General features: G+C 45.8%; 1 protein-coding gene across 1 annotated transcript in view; it reads left to right on the plus strand.

Moving 5' to 3' along the window:
• The window catches only part of POMGNT1 (protein O-linked mannose N-acetylglucosaminyltransferase 1 (beta 1,2-)), a 230,324-nt gene that overhangs the window by 160,938 nt on the left and 44,389 nt on the right, over positions 1-24,997 (plus strand). Inside the window, exons 17-18 of the mRNA XM_078671701.1 lie at positions 2,450-2,514; positions 21,947-21,991. Of these exons, the coding sequence (XP_078527827.1) occupies positions 2,450-2,514; positions 21,947-21,991 (110 nt within the window). The remainder of the gene's footprint in view (positions 1-2,449; positions 2,515-21,946; positions 21,992-24,997) is intronic.

A 24,997-nucleotide genomic window follows, 5' to 3' on the forward strand; every position in this document is an offset into this window, starting at 1 on the left:
ATTCAGGTAGAGTGCAACGCAGGACTCCAGTATACCTTTCTGCTTCTGTATCTCCTGCTCAGTGTTCTGAAGATCAGTACTAACCAGACCCAAATAATCCCAGTGGCTCTATGTTGGGCTAGGGATGTATGGTACCTCGAACTACTGGGCATGAGCATCTACGAAGATTGCACGAAGATTGAGAGGCGACAAATAACTGCATTCACCCGGTCTCCTGAGGTTGTGGAATCTATTGTTGCAGTATGAAGTCCTTCCACAAAGTCCATCTTTGCTGGGTGCTGGGAGAAATGTGTGGCCTAGAGTGGATCCTGCAGCATAGAACTGTTACTAGCAAAGTTGTCCATGTCTTATAGATTTTTCTGTCTTTAGTTCAGCAAGGTATGGCAGTGGGCACTATAAAGGGTTATCTGTTGGCCCAGTCGACTGTTTTGTATTTTCTGGACCTAACGTTCTTGTTGAAGTCACTTGATGCGTCTTATTAAAGGTTTGACGCTCATGCTCCCTCCCAAACAGTTTCTGATGCACAGTGGCACCTCAATTTGGTCCTGACATTCTTTGTGTACTCCCTTTGAGCTAACCCACAGCTTCTCATTGCGCCTTTAGATTCTCCTCCTTGTCATGATCACTTCAGCTCGTCATGAGTGAGCTCCATGCTCTTTCGATGCAGCTTACCCTACACAACCTTTTGTTTGCGGGACGAAATACTTCTGCAGTGTCCAGGGCGGTCTTGCTGAAAGTTTTGACTGGGTTTCACGTTGGCCAATCCATCACCCCCCCCTAACATTTTTTCTCACCACTCAAAAGAGAACAAACAACTCCATTGATTGGACCCCAAAAAGGTCTTAAGCTTTTCCATCAATCGCACCATGGACAATCAGTTTTTGTGAGTTTCTTTGGGGCAACGAAAGATAAGGCAGTACAGAAATTGACTTTGTCAATGTGGATAGTCTTCTTAATTAAGATCTGCTACTCATTGGCCAAAAAGCAGCCTCCAGAAGAACTAGGGGCCCATTCCACTCACTCCACCTTGGTCAAAGCTGATATCACTGCATTGGCACACCAAGTGCCTATCCTTGACATCTGTCAGGCCTTGATGTGAGTGTCCGTGCACACAATCAGAAAGCACTACTGCCTTGACAGCCTGTCCAATGAGAAGTGCATTTTGCCCGTTCAGACCTGCGGGGCTTTCTGGTCTGAGCCCACTCCACAGGCCTTCCATCTTGGTCGGAATCCTTTCCATATCTATTGTAAATGTGAGGAATATCCATCAGAAGAACAAGTTACTTACCTCTGTTAATACTCTGTCTGGTGGATACTCTAACTTCTGATTCCTCACTGCCCTCCCTTCCTCACTGTGCTCCCACCTCCTAGTTTTGTAGAGTGGTCTGCTAAAGAAAGTCTCAAATTAGGAATCTTCTCACTGGTGTCACTCATTGTTTTATGCTCTGTGTCCAAGGGCCCGGAAGGAGTCGAGAAGAAACTGACATGCAGGGTGACCCCACTAAATCACTTACAGGGCAAAACTTAATCATCACAGAGCCGCACATGCTACGTACTGAAAAGGCAAGGCACCAGATATTAATAAAGCTTTTAAGGAATATGAATAATTAGGTTACCGACAATGATGTATTTGAACTGTTGTTGGTGTGCAGAAATCGTTACATTATAATGTAAGAGAGAACACAAAGATTTTCAGCTTTTTTTGTGATTATTAGTATGCTATGCAGCAGTAAACATTGGTGTAATTTGAATAGTAGCTTGGTTTGTTGTAACCTTTCAAAATAACATAACAAGAATCGCAACGACAATGAATGTTTATGGTACTGGTTGAAGCTGTTACCTTAGCCAACCTAGAACTGAAGAGGAATATGTCCCCGAGTTAACAATTGTTTGAGACATAAGCCTACATTTATCATCCACAGATGAAGTTTTTATCCAACAAATAATTTCAGAATATTTAAATCAAATAGGCTTTCAATATGATTGCTATTCCAATCAGGATTCATGTTTATAATTGAGTGAAGTGCTTGCACTTTTCCATCATCTCCAATAAAGTCAATTCATTTTTAGGACTTCGGTTTTTTCTTTAAAAGCAAGAAGGGCGATTCTCCACCATATGTAGTATGGAAATCTTGCATATAGAAACATTGTATCTAACATCAATATGTATCAAATATTTAGAGATCTTCTGGAGCCTGCACACCTAGAATTTCCTTGGAATGGTTTTGTATTGCCATTTAGACCCCTTAAACACTGATGAATTTTATAGAGTAGTAGCATAATGAGCAGTAAATGTTCTGTTTTAAATTTCTGAAACTTTAGTGTTTGACGTTTTCAGTAACTGCACCTCTCAACAAGCCAAACGCTTTAATTTGGCCTTTAAATGGCATGTGAATGTGAAATGAGACTTCACTTTGCTAAATGTTATCCTTTATTGTATTCCTTTTAGGAAGCCTACTTTAAGAAGCACAAATTTAATACTGTCCCAAGTGTTCAATTCAAACATGTGGAAAGGTAAGTGTTGTAACACACTCTGATTGTGTCTGTTATCTTTTAATGGCATTTTACAGGTACTCTAGCTGTCAAGGGTTTTTAGTCAGGAAAAGAAAGGGTGCACTGCCGAATGTGGACGCTACAAGTTTTACAATTCTCAAGTCGGAGTGTGGTGCAGTAGGGCGAGGGGATAAGCCCTATAACCCCCCCAAACAAGTGTCGGCTGGTTTGCTTAAAAGAACATTAAACACCGAATCATTCACGTACCACTTGAAGAATTGTTTGTTTATCCTCAGGCTTTGTTGTTTTTTGTAAATGTATACATGTCTACTTTTGACACACTGTGTTTTATGTCTTTGTTGTGTGCAAGGGCATCCTGTTGCGGCATTTTACAGGTATTTTGTGTAGACTTGAATGATACAGAAAGATGTGCATAGAAAGAATTGGTAGTAGTAGTAATGCACATTGGAAATGTAAACCGTGAGGTTCGAGGCATGTGGGCTGCTGAATTCACATCTATGCATAGATCGCCGCCTAGTGTTGGGTCCGGATGATTGCACATTGTTGTCCTGGAAGAGTCTTCGAAGTATCATGAGATAGGTGGCTCCTCCCCTGGACTACAGTGCGCGTGGGCATCGACCCCATCCTCAGATTGTTTTTTTCCACCATCGGGTTCGGATGCATATTTGTTAACTCAAGTTCGGAATCGATAGAAAACTTTCTTTTTGGCCAAAAGGCCTTTACTTATCGTCTGTATTGTCTTGCGATCGGTGCCCAGTACTCATTCCAGCTCAATTTCGAGCCGAACGTCAGCGCCGTAGGCCTTGTCGACGTACAAAATGGAACGGAGCCCGTTCAAAAGATGTCCAGTCTGCAACTCCAAGTACCCTCATATCGACGTCCATCCGGTGTGCAACAAGTGCCTGTCTCCGGACCACGATGAGGCCAGCTGTATGGCCTGTTCTCGGTTCCGGTCCAAGAAAACACTTCGCCTTCGACGCGCAGTGCGCCAGGAGGCCCAGCACACAACACCTGACCCGGTCAACATCTTCAACGCTGAAGACGACGAAGGGGTCGAGCATGAAGTTCAGGAGCACCAGTCGGATCCTGCGTCTGAGGTTGACTCCAACTATGACGCAGTAAATGAAGAATTGGTCGAGGATATCGAAGTAGTCGACGAGGTAGGAGACGACGATGAGCCCTATGGGGCCGTAGACGATAGCTCCAGTGAAGAGCTAGGTCCTACCGCTGGTTCGGAGGCCTGCGACAAGACACTCAATAAGGCTCAGGTCGAGGGATCGCCTCAAGGCCTTACCCAAGATCAAACGAGTAGTTCTACAGCCTCGCTTCAAAGCCCGGCTAAGGACATTTCTAAAGAGCCGTCTGTTGATCGACCAAAATCGAAACCAACAACATCCGTGTCCACAAAACCGAAAGCACCGGAAACAAAATCGAAACCGAAAGTGCAAGTAACTTTCCTCGTTTCGGAGGCTTCTGAGCCGCCTGCTTCGACGCCGCCACAGGGTGCGATCGGGCCGGATAAGCCACCCAAAAGGGTCGAGCCGAAATCCGGGGCGCCGAAGAAAAAGGTCGTGGACATCGACCCAAAGACGTCGGCGCCGAAAACCATTGATGCCACTAAAGGAGCCAAAGCGCAGGACGCTATTGATCCGAAGCGTCGACTCAACAATCCGAAAGTCGGCAAGGACATCGAGCGCATAAAACAACGTGGCTCTAAAGATCCCGTCGATTCAATACGCCCATCCGCCTCTTTTTCGAAGCAAGTGTCGGCCTCCCTGCAGCGTATAAAGGATAAAGCCCTGGTTGTCGAACCAAAGGCCGCTCCACCCCCAAAATCGGTCGTCACCGCTCCAAAGGCGTCGGCGCCGATAAAGTTTATACTGCCGCCACCGGTGCCACCTAAATCGTTCGCGCCACTTACGGGCGTCGAGCCAGCAAAGAAGGTGTCCATGGGGAAAAAGTCTACTACAACTGAAGTGGCCACAAAGCATCGGCCGCCTCTCCAGGAAGACCAGCCGAGGCAATTCATCGACGCTGAAACTGGTGGACTTTCCATTCACAAGCGGAAATTCGTCCCAGAACAGCCAATGGAGTCCTACAAGATTCCATTAAAGAAAAAGAGGGATTCAGCAACTTCACTTCTTCTGTCGGAACCTCTGCACGCATGTGGCCAAGAACAAGAATTTACTTTGCCCACACATTCAGATGCGGAGGAGGCTTACAATCTGGAGTATAATTATCCTATAGACTCTGATCCAGACGAATATAATGAACCCTGGGCAGACGCTGTTGACCCAGAGGAACCACGTCCTAACACTGACAGCAATGTCTATACTGTTAAAACATCACCAACAGAAGACACAGCTCCGTTCAACACACTTATTGAGAGGGCGGCAAAAAATCACGATGTCCAACTCCATACTGACCCTATTGAGGAGGATTTCTTGTTTAACACCTTCTGCACTTCTGAGAGAACTGTCAAAATTCTGCCTATGCTAAAAGGTGTCCTGAGACATGCTGGAGACATCTTTAAGGACACCACAAGGGCCAGAGTAATAAACCCCAGGATTGAGAAGAAATACAAACCTGCACCTGGCGACCCTACATATATCAAGGGACAGTTACCACTGGACTCTATCGTTGTTTCCAATGCTCGTAAACGAGAAAATTCACAAGCCACGGGTGATGCTCCTCCCCCTGACAAGGACTCAAAAGTGCTCGAAGCCTCAGGGAAAAGGGTGGCAGCTCAAGCGGCCAATGTCTGGCGAATCTCCAACACACAGGCGCTCCTAGCCAGATATGACGGGGCTCACTATGATACACTTGAAACCCTGTTACAACACTTGCCAGATGAGTACAAAGAGGCAGCTGAAATGCTAATTCAGGAAGGAAAACTTATTTCTAATGCGTCCATTAAGTGTGCACTGGACGCAGCTGACACTGCAGCCAGGGCAATTAACACCAGCGTTATGTTACGTAGGCACGCCTGGCTGAGAATCTCTGGTTTCAAGTCTGAAATACAAACCACCATTCTCAATCAACCAGTAAACCCTGATCACTTATTCGGACCGGAAGTGGACACCACCTTAGAGAAAATCAAAAAGGACACGGAGACTGCAAAGTCTATGGGAGCTCTTCAGTCCCAGCAGTTCAGAGGTGGTTCTTTTCGTCGCTCCAACAGGGGCCACGCAAACCACCTACGGCAAAGGCAATAGGGGCGGCTATCGTGGAAACAGCGCAGAGGTCGTGGCAGAGGTCGTGGAAACAACAGCTCCCGATCCTCCGCCACAAACAAACAGTGACGTCTTGTCGCTGCCCCCCGACCACATAACACCGGTCGGGGGGAGACCACAACAGTTCCTGCCAGTCTGGAAATCCATCACCACAGACAGGTAGGTAAGACAGCTTATCCAGCACGGTTATTGTCTGGAGTTAACTTCCACTCCACCCAACATACCCCCAAAACACCGTCCTATGTCAGCAGAGCATATGCAATTATTGCAGCAGGAGGTTGTCAGCATGCTGCAAAAAGGAGCCATAGAGCTCGTACCTGTGGAACAAATAGGTACGGGGGTGTACTCGCTGTACTTCTTAATCCCAAAAAAGGACGGGTCCCTCAGGCCCATATTAGACCTCAGGCCCCTAAACATGTACATCCTTTCAGAACACTTCCATATGCTCACGTTACAGCAGGTCCTACCGTTGCTCAGTCAGGGAGATTTCCTCGCAACACTACACCCGTCACACAGAAAATACCTCCGATTTACCATTCAAAATCAACATTATCAGTTCAAAGTTCTCCCCTTTGGAGTCACGACAGCACCCAGGGTGTTTACCAAATGCCTAGCGACAGTGGCTGCACACCTGCGGAGACAAAGTGTCCACGTCTACCCTTACCTGGACGACTGGCTTGTCCAAGCAAAGTCGGCCCAGCAATGTGCCACCCACATGTCCCACACCATTCACCTACTTCACAGCCTGGGATTTTCACTGAATTATCCAAAGTCCCACCTTCAGGCCCGCACACGTACGGCAGTACTTGGGCGCTACAATCTACACTCTGGCAGCCAAAGCACAGCCAAATTCAGTGAGAATCAACAGCATTCAATTGCTGATACAAAAATTCAGACCCCAACACTCGCTTCCAGCACGCGTGTTCATGCAGTTTATTTATTTATTTATTTTAACGACTTGTAGAGCGCCTGGTGACCCGAAGGCATGATGATGGCCTCCTGCATCTTCATAGTCCCGCACGCGAGACTACATATGCGTCCGCTTCAGGAGTGCTTAGCACGTCAGTGGAACCAGGCTCACGGACAGTTGAAAGACCTAGTGTTGGTGAGCGGTCGTGCGTACAACTCTCTGCATTGGTGGAATCCACAAAACCTTTGCAAGGGCCGACCGTTCCAAGAGCCTGTGCCACAGATTATTCTGACAACGGACGCATCTCTCCAGGGATGGGAAACTCATGTACTCCACTACACAGTGCAGGGACTGTGGTCGGTACAGCAAAGGAAGATGCACATCAACCTTCTGAAACTGATGGCAATCTTCCTGGCAATGAAGGCTTTCAAGGTACACTTGTGCAACAAAGTGGTGTTGATCCGAACGGACAACATGACGGCCATGTACTACATACAAAAGCAGGGAGGTACACAATCTCCACAGTTGTCTCATCTAGCTCAGAGCATGTGGTAGTGGGCCATTCTGAGAAACATCTTCCTCATGGCAGAACACCTCCAAGGCAAGGACAATCAGATGGCGGACCTGCTCAGCAGGCACAGCCACCAGATGCACGAGTGGGAGATACATCCATCAGTACTCCACCCGTACTTCCAGCAGTGGGGTCATCCAGAGATAGACCTATTTGCCACAAAGGAAAACGCAAAATGCCAAAGCTTTGCCGCCAGGTTCCTACATCCACAGTCGCAGGGAAATGCGATATGGATGAACTGGTCAGGCAAATTTGCGTACGCTTTTCCACCAGCACCTCTAATACCGCTGGTGGCACGCAAACTGAGGCAACACTCGATGACTCATCCTGGTTGCTCCACGTTTCTAGAACTCTCCGTGGTACCGCATCAAAGACTGCGCCTCTCGCCCACACTCTTGACGCAGAGCCATGGCGACATTCAGCATCCAGATCCGCAACAGCTCAACCTGTCGATCTGGCTCCTGAAGTCTTAAAATTTGGCTACCTCAACCTGCCTCCTGACTGTATGGATATCATAAAGGAGGCACGGAGGCCCACAACTAGAGCATGCTATGCAGCCAAGTGGAAGCGTTTCGTCATTTATTGTGCCAATAATGACATTAATCCGTTAGATGCATCTACTCAAAATATCATCTGTTATCTATTGCATCTATACAAGTGCAATGTAGCCTACGCTTCCATTCGTATACATTTATCCGCAATGGCAGCTTATCTCCAAAATAGGCGGCATCTCTCGCTTTTCAGAGTGCCTGCCATCAAAGCCTTTCTGGAAGGACTCAAGCGAGTTATTCTGCCCAGGCACCCACCAGCACCTGTATGGAATCTAAATTTGGTCCTTACCAGACTGATGGGTCCACCTTTTGAGCCTCTCCACTCATGCAAGATACAATTCTTAACGTGGAAAGTAGCTTTCATCATAGCAATCACATCGCTAAGACGCGTTAGTGAACTTCAAGCACTAACTATCCAGGAGCCTTTCATCCAAATTCACTCCAACAGGGTAGTACTACGCACTAACCCTAAGTTTCTGCCTAAGGTGGTTTCACAGTTCCATATGAATCAAAACCCAGACTCAGTGGCAGAGAGAATGCTCCACACACTAGACGTAAAAAGAGCTCTCATGTACTACATTGATAGAACAAAAGACTTCAGAAAAACCAACCAACTGTTTGTTGCCTTCTCACCGCAACACAAAGGCAACCCCATTTCTAAAGCAGGTATAGCCAGATGGATCGTTAAGTGCATCCAAATTTGCTATCAAAAGGCTAAGCGCACTTTAACGATTCCCCCAAGGGCCCATTCCACACGGAAGTTAGGGGCATCCATGGCTTTCCTGGGGAACATTCCCTTAGAAGAAATATGTAAAGCAGCCACATGGTCTACCGTACACACATTTACTAAACACTACTGCGTAGATGTGCACTCCAAACAGCAAGCAGCTGTAGGGCAGGCTGTTCTCAAAACACTTTTCAGACTGCTGCAGCTGGCACAGGCAGCCTCCGCTAATGGAGGGACTGCTATGTATTCTATGCATAGATGTGAATTCAGCAGCCCACATGCCTCGAACCGAATATGCTGCTTACCAGTATGCATCTGTTCTTGGCATGTAGGGCTGCTGACATTCACATCGCCCGCCCTCCTCCCCGGCGCCTGTCACGGCTGCAGCACTCAGAATTACTCTTAGCATGGTTATCACTTACTATACTACACTCCATCTCTGCCACAATGGCGAAAAACAATCTGAGGATGGAGTCGATGCCCATGCGCACTGTAGTCCAAGGGAGGAGCCACCTGTCTCGTGATACTTCGAAGACTCTTCCAGGACAACAATGTGCAATCATCCGGACCCAACACTAGGCGGCGATCTATGCATAGATGTGAATGTCAGCAGCCCTACATGCCAAGAACAGATGCATACTGGTAAGTAGCATATTCGTTCTTACAGTTGGCCTGGATAATTCGTGTAACAATAGGGCTCCTGGATGCAGTAGTGCGACTTACCCTATAAGGGTATGGCGCAATGAAGCCGTTGCACTCCTTCTTAGTGCTCATTAGCCTGCTTATCATTAGCCAGCTTGTGAGAAGTTGGCCTGGTATATGCTGACCACTAATTATAGTGGCCACCGTGTACCAGTCCAAACAACCCTTACTGATGATTAGGTTAAAGACAGCCTTTATTGAAAGCTATCCTAGTGGTAGCGATGGAGAGCAGCCTTCAGGCTAAGTCTCGAAGGAATGTAAAGCAGCTTGTTTTACCAGATCAGAACCTCCTGAACGACCAAATGAAAGGAGATTCACACAAGGAATATATATAAAATATATGTATTTATTACTAAACACTCTCTACTAACCTCTTTATGAGATTAGAGAACAAAGCACACAATATTAAATCACTAGAACGACCGTAAATAGCACAATACACAGCGGGCTCCAGGGGTAGACCGAAGCATATACTAAGAAAGTGGTATAACAACCACGAGTTGACTAGACACAGTGCCTAGAGCGCGTAGAATCGCTGTGACCTCAAGGAACCACCCAAGGTAGTGACACAGGGGACCCACGGAGGATGGGTGCAGTGTGAGAACACATGCGTGAGCTCTGTACAACTCTATTGGAAAGTCGCAGTTGGAATTTTAAAGATTAAGGACACTTCGGAGAGGATTTTGAGCAAACCCTTGCAAACATAGAAGGTTGTAAGGCCGGCACCATTGTGAGTACCAGAGTACCCGTGTTACCTTACCCAGGGAAGCCAGGAGCATTGGTGTCAAGTGATGTCGGGAATCTTCGTCGTTTTCAATGGCGTGATGCTGAAAAGTGCTGCTGCCGTGAAGATGAAAAGTGTCTGGTGTGATCCAAGCCTGGATCGGAGATGAGAAGAACCTGAAAGCAGAGGGGACAGAGTCTGGGTCACTTCAGGGTGACAAGGGGCTCTGTAGAGAAATGCCCACCGATGTTGGGTGCTTCAGGTGAGTTGACACGATGCTTGACTCTGCAACCATGGGGACGTCTCGGACGACCAAAGTCCGGAGGTGAACTGTCCCATAAAGGATGTCGAGTGCCTGGGGGGGTCAGTGTCCGGATGGAACACCAACAAGCCTTGGCAACTGCAACCCACGCTGTCAGAGGAAATCTGCTTCGGTGAGGACCAGCAAGGTCCTGTAGACTCTCCAAGCAATGGAGAGTCAGGGCACGTCTGGAGCGACCAGGAAAGCCCACAGATAGTTAAAGTTACCTTCACAGGGACCAACAGGCCAACTGACCAGGGATCGCGGAGGGACCTTGAGAGGAATCGCAAAATATCAGCCCACAGAACACTCGTGGAGTGTAGGCCGGAAATCTTCAGTGGAAACCCTGCTCGGGGTCAGGACTAAAAGTAGCCCAAAGCACAGCCTCAGGGGTCGCCGCAAAGCATATGCTGCTGCAAAGTACCCGGTGCTGCAAAGTACACGGTGCACAGGGGTTCGGGTTGCATGATCCCCACGAAGGATACAGGCCTCAGAATAGCTGAGAGCGCAGATCAACCTCGGAGACCACGGGAACCCACCTCCTGTGTTGCAGAAATCTTCGGAGCCCTCAGGAGCTTCCAAGATGCAAACCGGTGAGAAGCGTTTTGGTGCCTGCTTAGGAGGAGAGTAACTCCTTTACTCCAAGGGAGATTCTTCAGTTGTCCAGCGTCTTGCAGATTGTCTAAGTACTTGGTTTCTGTAGCAGAGTTCAGTCCAGGTAAAACCTACGGTCCTGTGGTCAGGGGTTCCTACTTAATACCCAAGGAAGGGGTGGGACAAACACTGGGGACCCACCTATGGGAGGGTCAGGGCAGAGGGGTGGCTACACCCATGTCCTTTGTCCAGTTTCGCGCCAGAGCAGGAGCAAATGGCTCCTGCAACCAGTTTGAGCTGGACTATACACAAGGACACTAAATGTGCCCCCAGTGCAGACATCAAATCACTCTGAGAGTGCACCCACCCTGCCCCAATACACTAAACCCTGTCTGGGAGGTGGTTACACCTCCCTGTGACAGGAAACCTATTGTCAAGCCTTTCCCTGCTGGAGTTTAATCCAGCAGCAGGAGGGCAGACCCGTGTCTGTGGCTGGTAGCATCCATCTTGTGATGCCAGGGTCGAGAAAGCTGGTACCGGGTGTTGTTATATTTGTCCCTCTAGGAGGATGGAATCATACCTCCCCTGCCAGTTACTGGCAGGGCGGTATGCTTCCAAGGTGTTTGACACCAAATACAACATGTTTCCTTGCAGCCGTTTTAAAGTTCGCATTTACCGCGAGGTTATAATGCACTTAAGAGTATATGGTTGGCTGCATCACAATCCACCCCGGAATAGAGGTTCCGAAGGCTGCAGCGGGGCTCTGCTCATGCAGGAGCACCTCACATAAAACCCAGCACCCTGCCTTCAGAATTGATAAAGCCTGCTATAGGGGTGACTGATAGGTTTATATGTGCAGTGTTATAGGATAGATATAGTGAATCTGTATCTTAGTAAAGGGTGCATGCACCACCTTACACAGGCTCCAGTAGCAGACCTGTTGTGTCATTTTGAATGGTCTCCCAGGGGTGGCATAATACTTACTGCAGCCCCTGGGAGGCCTCTGGGGTACCTGTGCCCTAGGTACATAGTATACCATATACAAGGGACTTAAAAGGGTACCCCAGAATCCAATCTAGAGTGTACCTAAAGTACATGTAATCAATGTAGGGAGAAAGCAGATAAACTGGGGTTCTATTTAGCAGGATCCCAGTCACACTAGTCGAAAACAAGCAAAACACGAGGAAAAAAGTGGGGGTAACCATGCAGTCAGATTTCACCTTCCTACACAGCTTACCCCATCCACTAGTTTTCATAGTTTCCCTTACACTCTTCTCAATATTCTTTGTTCTTATGGCAGTGTTTTTCTTCTACTCTTTCTACTTCCCTCTCAGCCTCCATTATTTTGTCCCTTATTCTTTTTATAAACGTGTGCAGTTCTTCCTGAATTCTGCCTAGCTTCTCATCTCTTTTGGCTGCTATGTCTGCCAATGGTTGCTCGCTTGCTCATACCAGAGCTCTTCCTCTATGTGCTCGTTTTCTTTTCTACTTTGTTTCCCACCTCAACATCCCTGCATTGCTTGGCCTGGACATTCCCCCACACATTTTGGGATTCATGCTCATTTTACTCTCAACCCCTAATCTACTTATTATTTCCTGGACTGATGTTTACTGTCATTAGTGCTTACAGCCTTCAGCATTTCCATTCATTTGAGGTAATTCCCGTTATTTTTCCAAGTTTTAGATTCTGGTTTGTTCTTAAGCACCATTTCTAGTTTTATCCTTCTGGACTACTACATTATACAATTCCTGGTATTTTCATATATCGTTTCATCTTTTCTTTACTTGTGCTCCTTCTAATCACAGAGCACACAATTTACTATAGCTACAGTCTGTATTTTGGATGGAACCCTCCTCTACAGACCCCCGGACCTCGGCCACAGTTCAGCGACTCCATCGTCGACTTTGTCGTTACACATGTCCTCGCCTCCACAGACTACATCCTCCTCTGGGACCTGAACTTCCATCTCGAACAACACAAACTCCACCACCTTGATCGACAACCTCGCCAACCTCTGACTCCGACAACTCGTCACAACACCCACCCACTCTGCCGGCCACACGCTTGCCACCGCTGCATCCACTTCACCTCTGGAAACGCACCACCGCACCCAACAGATCCCTCACCGCTGTTGGAGCAAAGTCACCAAAGACCAGCTAACCGCTACCCTCGCTCGGAGGCCACCCACCGACCCCCGTCACTGCCGCCTGCAACCTCAGACAATGGATCGATGACTGCGCCACTACCCTCGCCCGATCCAGAAACCGTCCAACAGACACACCAGCAAGAAAGCCAGCTGGTTCACCGAGGACCTCCAGGCCTCCAAGCAAACCTGCTGTAAACTGGAGAAGAAATGGCACTGCGAACAGACACGGGACCGCTACGCAGCCCACAAGAACGCCACCCGCAGACACCATCACCTTATCAGATCCGCCAAAAGGGCCTCCTTCAAAGACCGCCTACGAAACAACGCACACAACAGCAAAGTGCTCTTTAAGATCGTGAAGGAACTCTCCAACCCCATCTCCAACGACATCCCACCTTCGCAAGACCCTTGCGACTCCCTTGCCACCTTATTCCATCGCAAGATCGCAGACATCCACGACCGCTTCAATGTCACGACCGCCCCAACAGCCATTGAGACCGTCCGCACCGATCCTCTGCTCTCGTGGACCAACATAAATGACGAAGACCCCATCAAAATTATGAACACCATCCACTCTGGATCTCCGTCAGACCCATGCCCACACCACATCTTCAACAAAGCCAGCACCACCATCGCACCCCATCTCCCCCGGAAAGCCATCAACATCCCCTTCGAGACAGCGACCTTCCCGGAGAGCTGCAAGCACGCTGAGATCAACGCCTTACTCAAAAAACCCAAGGCTGACTCTAAGGACCTCACGAACATCCGGCCCATCTCCCTGCTCCTGGCGACGGTCATCGGGAAGACCGTCAACAGACAACTGACCCGCTACATCGAGGAGAAGAGCATCCTGGACCCATCCCAGTCCGGTTTCCGCAGCAACCACAGCACCGAAACTGCCCTCATCGCCACCACCGATGACATAAGGGCCCTGCTGGACAACGGCGAAACCGCGGCCCTCATCCTCCTGGACCTGTCAGCCACCTTCGACACGGTCTGCCACCACACCCTACGCACACGACTCCACGACCCTGGGATCAGAGTCAAGGCGCTGGACTGGACCTCCTCCCTCATCTCCAGCAGAACCCAGAGCGTCTGCCTCTTCCCCCCCCCCCCCCCTTCCGCTACGAAGCCTCCGAGATAGTCTGCGGCATACCCCAGGGCTCATCCCTCAGCCCAACATTGTTCAACATCTACATGGCACCGCTCACCCAAGTCGCCCGACTACACAACCTCAACATCCTCTCCTACGCTGACGACACCCAGCTGATCCTCTCCCTCACCAAGGAAACCATCACCGTCAAAACCAACCTCCACGAAGGAATGAAAGCCGTAGCTGAGTGGATGAAGAAATTCTGTTTGAAGCTAAACTCGGACAAGACATAAGTCCTCATCCTTGGCTCTACCAGCTCTGCCTAGGACGACTCTTGGTGGCCGACTGCACTGGGAACAGCACCAACACCCACCGACCACGCACGCAACCTGGGTTTCATCCTCGACTCTACTCTCTCCATGACAAAGCAGGTCAACGCCGTCTCGTCGTCCTGCTTCAACACGCTCCGCAAAATCCACAGGTGGATCCCCACCAAAACAAGAAGAATGGTCACCCAGGCCCTCTTCAGCAGCAGGTTGGACTACGGAAACACCCTCTACGCAGGATCCTTGGCCAAACTCCTGAAAGTACTACAACGCATTCAGAACGCCTCTGCACGCCTGATCCTCAACATCCATCGCCGCAGCCACATCACACCCCACCTGAGAGACCTGCACTGGCTTCCCGTCAACAAGCCGATCACCTCCCAGCTCCTTACCCAAGCACACAAGGCACTCCACAACACCGGACCAGCATACCTCAACAGACGACTCACCTTTTACACCCCTAACCGCCAGCTCCGCTCCGCCGACCTCGCACTCGCCACCGTCCCCCGCATCCGAAGAGCGACCTCCGGCAGCAGATCGTTCTCCCACCTCGCCTCCAAGACCTGGAACACCCTCCTCATCCTTCTACGGCAGACCCAGGACCTACTAACCTTCAGAAGACTTCTCAAGACCTGGCTATTTGAGCAGTAGCAGCATACCCCCCCCCCCCCAGCACCTTGAGACCCCCACGGGTGAGTAGTGCGCTTTACAAATGTTCTGATTGATTGTTGATATTGGGTTTATCATTTTGAATTAGTGCAGCATTATTTCATCCCACACATAGCACAGACTTGGAGCTTTTCAAGGTGATTTCACCAGTTAAGAAAGCTGAGTCTCAAACAGTCTCAGGGAATTGGGCTGAGTAGCCGAGAAATTATCTCTGTATGTCTGTGGTGGGAATATCGTTCCCCTATGCTGGAGCAAAAAAAAAACGGATCTCGGAATGTCACGAGTAAGGCTGCAGTCAGTCACTGCATTTGTCTTTGAAGAAAGAATATTTCTTGCTATCATTCTTGGAGTTCTCTCAACTACTCAGACTATTAGCTGATACTGTTTGACTCCGCTTTATTAACTGGCGAGTGAACATAAGCTGATTTCTCTTTACCATCTCAATGGTTTTGCAGTAGAGAGTTAATGGGGCTATTAAAGGTGCGATCCATTTGTCCATTAAGAAATATTTGGTTGAAAGTACAAACATATGGAAACTTTGTGGCATGTAGGACTTCTGCTAATCTAGCTGCCAGTAATCTCAACTTTTGAGGGATCTGGTACCAAACTCTACGAAATGCCTGCCTTGATTGAGCTTCGGGGGGAAAAAGTGATTTGGCCCACTGATGAAGTCAAGAGCAGAATAATACAAGGCTCATGTATAATAAGTGCTCTGGTCACTGTTTAAAGAGCAGGTTGATAAATAACTGTCAAGAAAAGACTGAAGGTGTGTAAATGGAGGTGCTTTCAGCAAGTTCAATTGTATGTTCACAATCTTATGTACCTCAGTAAAGTTAAGTGATAGCAAGTGTGGCCCCAAAGTAGAGTAGTATCCTCTATCCTTGGAGAACTAGTTCTGGGATTTATGAGTAAATGAAATATTGGAGCATGAGTGATTTCTTTCAGTAGGTGAAAAAATTTGTTTGTAATGGTTTGCAACAAGTGAAAAAGTGGTACAGAGACGTTCTTGAGTGTGTCCATGAAAATGTTCTCTAATATATACAGTCAGGGTTGCCATTCAGAGTTCCTGGTTTGTTTAAAAATATCATACTCTTACATTTTCCTTTCTGAGGATGTCCAGGTGTCCTTAATGGATTTGGCATTCAATGGTTGCCCCCTGTTTGGTGAAAAGACAGACTTGGCCCAGGATCGTTTTATGGATTGACTTCTTGCCGCAACTTAAGATCTAACTGTAAGGCCCTCTTATCAATTCCACGTATCGAACGAACCCGCTTGGGAGGTAAAGCATTCTCCTATGTGGGCCCCAAATACAGGAATTCCCTGCCAGAAGCCCTGCGTAAGCTTCCATCCTATATGGCCTTTAGGAAACATCTGAAAGCCTTCTTATACTGATGTCCCCTCTAGTACACTTTCGTCCTCAGTAATCGGTCTAGATAGCGCGGAGATGCCCCCGGGTGATTCATGCGCTTTATAAAACATCAATAACATAACCTAACATGGAGAGACAAGTCACAGCACGCTCTTTAGGCCTTTCAGCACCAGTCCAGTACCCCCACCCCCCAAACAGTTTATCTTGTTTGTTTTTTGCAGGATATGTCACAGGCTTTGTGTATCAGCAGTATCAGGCAGCACTGCCAGCATAACAGGCCTCACAACACTTTCAAGGTCATGACTGTCGGCCCAAAAGATAATGATCAGGCTTCAGGGGCAGCATACATCCCAATCTCGTCCCTCCTGGCCACAACTTCAGAACTCCTTGAATGGTCTTAAAGTGAAACACAGCCATCTGGCAATAGACCGACTCAGTCACTTCCTTCATAGGTGGCAGATAAATTTATCTGACAGGTGTGTTCTTCAAATTGTCCAACGGGGCTACGCCCTGTCCTTCCTTTTCCACCCATCGCACCTGCCACCTACATCCGACAGATGATCCATCGGATACTGCTGTCTTGCATCAGGAGGTGTATGCTATTTTGGCCAAACGGGATATTGAGAGGTTACCTGTCTCGGAAGTGGAGACTGGGTGTTATTCCTGCTACTTGTGCTGATTCAGGACTGAGACATTCATCCTATTTTGGATCTCCTCCCTCTCACTGCCTTTTTCTGGAAGGACAAATTTAAGAGGCTCATGCTGTCTCAGGTTCTTTCTGCCCTGGATCCCAAAGATTGGATGGTTGCGTAGGACCTGCAGGATGTCTATTTGTACATTTCTGCCCAGCAAGCCCACAGGTTCTGCTTGTGGTTCCCAGTGAGCCTGGTGCACTTTAAGGTTGATGTGCCACCTTCCGATTCATCAATGCTCCTTGTGTTTACGAAAGTGATGACGGTGATCGATGCCCATCTTTGGAGGTCAGGGTCCCTTCCCCTCTTTCTCTACCTAGACTACTGAATGTTGAAGGAGGGCGCACCACAGTCTGTCACGTATTACCTCTAGACTGTAAAGCTCCTAACATTGCTGAGGTTCTAATCAATGTGCCAAGGTCACGCCTGACTCCTTCGCAGAGGCTTCCTTTCAAATTCGCTGATCAGGATAAAGGGGGCCTTTCTTCCAGTTCAATCAGTCCAGGACATTCAGACTATGATCCCGATGTTTAAGGCTCTGTCAGTGAGGATGGCTCTGAGGCTTCTTAGCCTACTTGCCTCCTGCATCCTTCTCACCAACTATGCCAGATGACGTGAGCCTGCAGTAGGACCTAAAGTCTCAGTGGGGCCAGGACTAAGGGAACCTGTCGGATTCTATTCAGGCTTTGGAGGCGATTGAAAAAGATCTGTTGGAGTCAATAGGACCAGCTATGGACCTCACTTCCTATCCCACACAGAGCTGACTGTGGTGATGGGTGCATTACTACTGGGTGGGATAGATGGAGGTTAGAGGACTATGGTCTATGGGAAAAGACCTGCCTCCACATCAACTTGCTGTAGTTGCAGGCAAATCACTGAGGCGTTTAAGGCCTTCCTGCCAAACATCGGAGGGAGGCTGGTGTAGCTTCTCTCAGACAAGTCCACAGTCATGTGGTACTGCAGCAAGCAGGGTACCGTGGAGTCCTGGGTCCTATGCTAAGAGGCTTTGTGCCTCAATTTGACTGAATTGTCAGAGCATTTCCCTGATAATGCACAACCTGGCAGAATCTTTAAATGCCAGGGTGGAGTAGCTCGGCCTTGGCGTCTGTTAGATCACAAATGACATTTACAACTGGAGGTGGTGCAGGGTGTCTTTCATCAGGCTCAATCTTTTCTCCACTGCAGAGACTGTGCATTTTCAAAACCTTTGCTCTCTTGAGACACATTCTGAATGCTATAGGACTACTGTATGCCTTCCTGCTGCTACCGCGCCTGCCCAGAGTTCAAAAGAAGATCTGAAATAACTGGGCCCAAGTCATACTAGAGCCTCTGGATTGGGTCAGGAGAGAGTGATACCTGGAATGTCTGGACATGAGCATCTGTCCTCCAATCAGGCTGCCGCTTTGGCAGGATCTCCTGTCACAGCAGCAAAGCATGGTTTTGCACTTGGGCCTGCGCAACCTGCATCTCCATGCGTGGAGATTATGTGGTGACATTCTCTTTTGACCTCTCTCCTACCGTTGTTAAAAATCCTCCTTTCAGCCAGGCGCCCTTCCACAAAATCAGTCTATGCCGGGCACTGGTATAAGTTTGTGGCTTGGTGCGACACCCGGATGGACCTGTTGCTGGCAAATGTTTGCTACACTGTTTGTTTTGTCTTTGGCCCAGTAAGGATTTGTTGTGGGCACTAGAACAGGTAATTTGTCGGCCCTTTGGCCTGTGGACCAGCAGTCCTTGTTCAAATCACCTGTTTTCATGCGTTTCCTTAAAGGTTTTCAACATATGTTTCTGGCTAAGCCCTTTGTGATGGCACAGTGGGACTTAAACTCTGTTCTTTCTTTCCTGATGCATACTCCCTTTTGGAACGATGCACAGTTGTCAGTTGCGCCTACTCACCTTAAAAACAGTCTTTCTGGCAACAATAACCTCAGCACGCCGGGTGAGTGAGCTTCTTGCCCTCTTAGTCAAGCCTCCTTATATCACCTTTTTTCCAGACAAACTAGTCCGGCAAGCCATCACTCCTCTGTCCGTCTTTGGTCCGCCTCATCCCTCGAAAGAGAGACTCCATTGTTTGGACCTCTAGAAAGCGCTCCTTAATCACACTAGGAACATCAGGTGGATGCTTAGCTCCTTGTAGGGTTCTCTGGGGCAAAGAAGAGCAGGGTAGTGCAGAAGCGGACAATCTTACCATATAGTACTCTGTATTAAAATTTGCCAAACATTGGCTAATCACCCACCAGAAGGTTTGAGAGCGAATTCCACCAGAGCAAAGACTGCTACCACTACTTTGGCATACACCGCTGGATACAAGTAAGGCAGCTATGTGGGAATCCGTGCACACAATCACAAATCACTACTACTATGACAGTACTCTTGTGTTAAATCCTACAGCAGGCTAACTTCAGTTCAGTGTGTCTTAAACTATTCTAGTTTGAGATAGTGGAAGGGATCACTCCGACAAAAGTTTCTTCTTTGAGTGGAATTTCCCACAGTTAAATCCAGATCCTTGGTTACAAGTGAGAAGCAGCTTCTTGGCGAGGCTTCCATTATTTGAGGACCATGGACCATTCGAGGGTTTCTTTCTTTCATTCATCGTAGTTGCCATTCAAGAAAGATGCAAAGTTCTGGAGTGAACTGTTCACAATTCTAGAACACTAAGTTATAACTGTTGTTCAACTTAAGCTATGCTTCTGATTATAACAACTGATTGTTATGGATCCCCGTGAGATCATGGTAATACCTGGTAACATTGCTTGTGTGGGTAAATCAAAGTCAAATCTATTGGCTTTACTAATCCATGTTCATTAAGGGAGTATTTTATATGGTCAATTGCTGGTTAATTTTGGTTAGAAATTGGAAAATTGCCCTATGAATATTGTACTTACCTGCACTAGTTTAATTTTTTAGTCTTCGCTGCGGCTATCCACCTTCATGTGGATACATTTTTAGGTCTGGGATTAGCCAGGACATTTTGGTTATACTAAAATATGTATAATATATTAGCGTAGAGGGGCTTTCAGCCACCTCTCTTCATCCATTGGTCTGTTGTTGTCAGTCATATTTGCTTCCGCCCGCTACAGTATATAGCGTGGGGCAGCCTACTTAAGCCACTGGTTAATTTCACTTTGAGTGACTGCATTTTGCTATCTCACATGGAGCACATCCACATACAAGCTGGTTCACTTCAGTGCCAGGGTTTTTTATTTTTACTGTTTAATTACTTTAGTGTTGTCTCTGTGTTTCGAGCCTGATGTGATAATAGGACACTTCTGATACACATTCCATCTTTATCAGATCCCATCTCCCGCCAACGCTGTTGTAAATTCCTTTTGGAGTGTTTTGCTTTTCTGACTGCTTTTATTTCACAGCATAGCAGCTTGTGTCCATTAGAAACCCTTCCTTCCAGGAGCCTTCCTTTGTGGTGCCTTCCTTCCATGTTTCTCCCTCCCTCCCATTTTTCTTCCTTCATTTCTTCCTTCCCTCCCTCCCAGGTTTTTTCCTTCCCTCCCTCCCAGGTTTCTTTCTTCCTTCCATCCCTCCCATTTTTCTTCCTTCCGTCCCTCCCATGTTTGTTCCTTCCATCCCTCCCTCCCACGTTTCTTGCTTCCCTCACAGGTTATTTCCATCCCTTCCTCCCATATTTCTTCAACTAACTCTTGCATGCATTGAGGGGCAGTGTATCAGTCCATTTAACCACGGTCTGACTTCACTACGAGTTACAGCATGCTGCGCTTTACAGTAAACACACCCACACAGGCAGTAGGTTTTTTTCTTTGCCTTGAAATACAATGGTAATGTGTTTTTTTGTTTGTTTTTTTTACAGTAAAAAAAATATTTTGCCTGCAGCATTTATTTATTTATTGGTTTATTTTTAAATATTGATGAGGATTTCAGCATATTCCCAAACAGTAACGTTTTTCAAAAACCATGACAAAACAAGAATAACCAGAAGGCTGGCTGCCAATGCTTGTTAGTAATGCATTCTTATCTTTCGTGTGTGGGGGAGGAGTAGACTAAAATAATTCTGAATGTAATGAAATTAATTAAGTAATAGAAATTGAGAGTCACAGGTCAGTCTTCAATCTGAAGACCGTGAACAGATAGGTTTCCTGTGGCAAAACTTAAAACAGCTGCTCTTCTTTACAGAATGAATATGTTTATTGTGTGCCAAGAGTCCTGGGAGTTGAATGTTTTCAGATTACAATTACTCACAAAAGATGGGTTGCTGCTGATGTTTTATATAGTAGCATGTGGCCTATATCAGCAGAAATATGTACGTGAAGATGTTGGCTCCCTCATCAAAATATTGTATTTAAGGACTATAGGTGTTCATTTCTATGGAGAACATCTGTCTACCCTCGATGGGTTAGTTAAGGCTTCCACATTTTAGAAGTCTGAGATGTCCTAGAAGCTATACTGGCTCTTGGCAGAACATGTTTCTGAAATCCGAAATTCAGTGATGTACGTTTCTTATAAGAGCCACTTGAAGTCTTAGTGTTATGTGGTAATCAATAGCCTTGATTTTTCTGTTTCTTCAGATTCCCTGCAAGATAAACTGAAATGTATCTACTGTCTGGTCTTTTTAGGGTTCTTTAAAACTAAGTTTCTTTACTCCTCACGTTTATGCAGGTGTATTTTAATGATTTGCCAAAAGTATTCTGAAATGCCCTTAATATACAGCTTAACAAACATTCAAAGATGACATTAATTTAATCCATCTGGAGGAGTATGAAGAGCTTTCTCTGCCCCATAATATCAGCCATATACACATTTGTTTTAAAGTGACTGTGGTTTCTAATTTTACTTTTGCTTTCTATTTTCAGTTTGAAAAAGGACGCCTATGAAGTTGAAATTAACAGACTTTTGAGGTACTTTTATTTGTTGCCTTAAATGGTAGCAATAGAATGTGTAGTGTAACAACCCAGGTTAGAAGAGCAACAGTGTAAGAGTGTCTTGAGAAGTATTACTGGAAAAGCAGTGATCTGGTCAGGAGGTTGTAATAGAAAGGCTCAGAACAAAAGTAAACGTGTGATATGTAATGCAAACAAATGGCTAATATTTCCGTATCTTGAGTAACCGTGCAATAGGCGCTGCTAGCGGAGATTTGATAATTACGTATTTCATTGATAACACTTAATTCATGCAATAATTCAGACTACGCTACGTAGTGGAGTTAGCTACGGCACCCACAACCCTTTGCTGAAACAACTTTACCTTTACATGCTAAAAAGCATATAACCAATTTACAAAAGTGAACTTTGATTAATACCAGGCAATGGGAGATGTGATTATTTTGTGGTCACCCCTAACCTAGGGGGAGGGCAAGCTGATGCCTCACATCACAAAGAGCATATCATGCTGAACGATTCGGCGGTGGTCCCATCTTCCTAGGACCACCCCAAGCAAAGTTATGGGCAAAAATACAATGCCAACCAAAGGCCCAGCAAAGCATTATGGGGCGAGATTCTAGAGTTTAGTGAATATTCTAGTATTAGCTCTCAGCTGAGCCAGAGAGCCTGCCCCTTGAGGAATGTTTTGATATTGGATACTATAATATTCACTGCACTCTAGAATATCGTCCCATAATGCTTTGCAGGGCCTTTGGTTGGGATTGTATTTTTGCCCATAACTGTGCTTGGGGTGGTCATAGGAGGAAAGGGCCACCACCGAATCATTTCAGCATGATGTGCTATTTTACCATGTCCTCTATAGCACGCCTTTAATGTAGCATGGATTGCATGTAAAATATGATACTCGTAGCCCTCTAATGTACTCCTGCAGGTGTACTCATTTTAATAAAAAATATTTGATGGATGCAAGGGGTTAATGTTGTGCGGTATGCTAAAATCACATTAAAGGGACCAGTGACTAGGTGAAAAGTTGTTTCCCCTCTATAAAGCACGTATTACACATGTTTACTGTCCGGCAATAAAAGGTGTTTTGTTCATGTCGATTTTGCTGTTCAGTTGTAGTAAATTCGAATAGGACCGTCATACTGTAAAAATAAATGTGACCATGTACTTCTATTATTATTGTTACTCTAAATATGTAGTTATTGGGCCATATCTTTATTTTCCGATGGGTACTTCTAACTGCAGATTTCTTACCTTTAGAATATTCTCAGGCACCAGGCTATGTAGAGATTAATTCAGCAATGGTCCACATGCGCTAGTAGTTGGTGCCGTATGACTCTGCAGTGATTTCATGAATATTTAACAAGGACCCCCTGAGGATTCGGATACAGCAAAGTTCCTAGGCCAGGGAAAAAGAACCAATTGACAAAAAACAACCTAGGCAACCTATAGAATATAATCACAGACAAATGGCTACAAGAGGTTAAGAAAATGTATATTGCTTTATTCTCAGATTATATATTAAAAAAATGCATAACATATAGTACAATCGACAATGGACATGAATTAAAATTTACTCTCACATAAGTAAAGGTTGAACAAATTTATACATTAGTGGCAAAGAAATATATATACACGAATTCTTGGATTAAAAGGGAAAACATAGAAAAGTGGCCGATAGGATCTCTACGCGCGTTTCGGCGAACCAGCGCCTTCTTCTGGAGTAGCCACACAAAGCTCTAGAACAAAATATTTTTTAAAAACAGAACAACATTGCATTAATAATACATCTTTAAAACTGTATGTATAAAAACATGTAGCAATCTACATCTTAACACTGTAGCCAACAAGTCTTGTATCTAGATAATCTAATATATATCTTTTCATTTCCTAGTGTGAGTCATGAGTCCAATCAGACACAGGTCTTTATTTTAAGCACAATTGAAATGGATCAGTACATGGGTACAAAGATATTCATGGGATATAGTGCTTTCCTAATACTAGTTATTTCAAAAAGAGCTTAAAGCCAGAGGCTCAAATGGATATACATGGTATATAAACATATCAACTTTATTATCTTTGGACACATAGATTTAATGATTATTGGTGTTCCTATTCTATTTTTAACATCGCTCGTATAATTCAGATGTATAGCTCACTCTTTCAAGCGATGTTATGTACTAGATATTATATAAGGTGATCATAAAAAGTTGGTACTCACAAGTAGTTTTCAAGTTTTACATCACTGATTATTGAGACGTATAGCCAATGTTTTTTTTGGAAATTTTCAACCAATAGGTCTTTTTCTTGATGCTATTGTTAAAAAAAGGGGGGAGGACAAAGATAGCATTCTTTTTTAGTTTATTTTGTCCCTATCATTCAATTGGATGTATTCGAAAATTAAGAATAAAATTACCTTATTTCGGATATCAAAAGTTAAGTCCCGCCTGCCAGATATGTGTTAAAGATGTATTTCTAGTATCTGGTTTGTTTCAAATATCAAGTTAGTTAAAAGATCTCCCTGCCTATTGATTGTGAAACAAAAGGGGGGAATTTGAAAAAATTAGAGAGATAAGCCTGACTATATTTTTTAATCATAATCCTGTTACGTTAAAAATAAAAACTGAGGTTTCCCATCTTACCCGAGGTAATACGGCAGAGCTCCTTAAAATTGTAGATATATTTGTGTTTGAGATGAAATTCTTCCTGTCAAGATAGATCATTGTCCACTATAAATATTAAAGTTGTCTATTAGATTACCTATAACGCATTCTATTATTCTAATGTTTAAGTAGCTTACCTTATAAAGAGAATTCTTCCTGTATATTCTGGATTTTGATACACATCTTGGATAATGGGTGTTTTTTTGGTTAAAAGATCTCCCTGCCTAAAACGGGGGAATGATTAAAAAAAGATATATCAAGATCCTAGCCTATTGCTATTTTACAACATTAGTATATCAAACTGATTGCAAGGTCTTACCCGAATAATACGGCAAGGCTCCTTGCAGTATAACAGGTA

Source organism: Lissotriton helveticus, chromosome 1_2 (assembly GCF_964261635.1).
Source record: "Lissotriton helveticus chromosome 1_2, aLisHel1.1, whole genome shotgun sequence".
Lineage (NCBI taxonomy): Eukaryota > Metazoa > Chordata > Amphibia > Caudata > Salamandridae > Lissotriton > Lissotriton helveticus.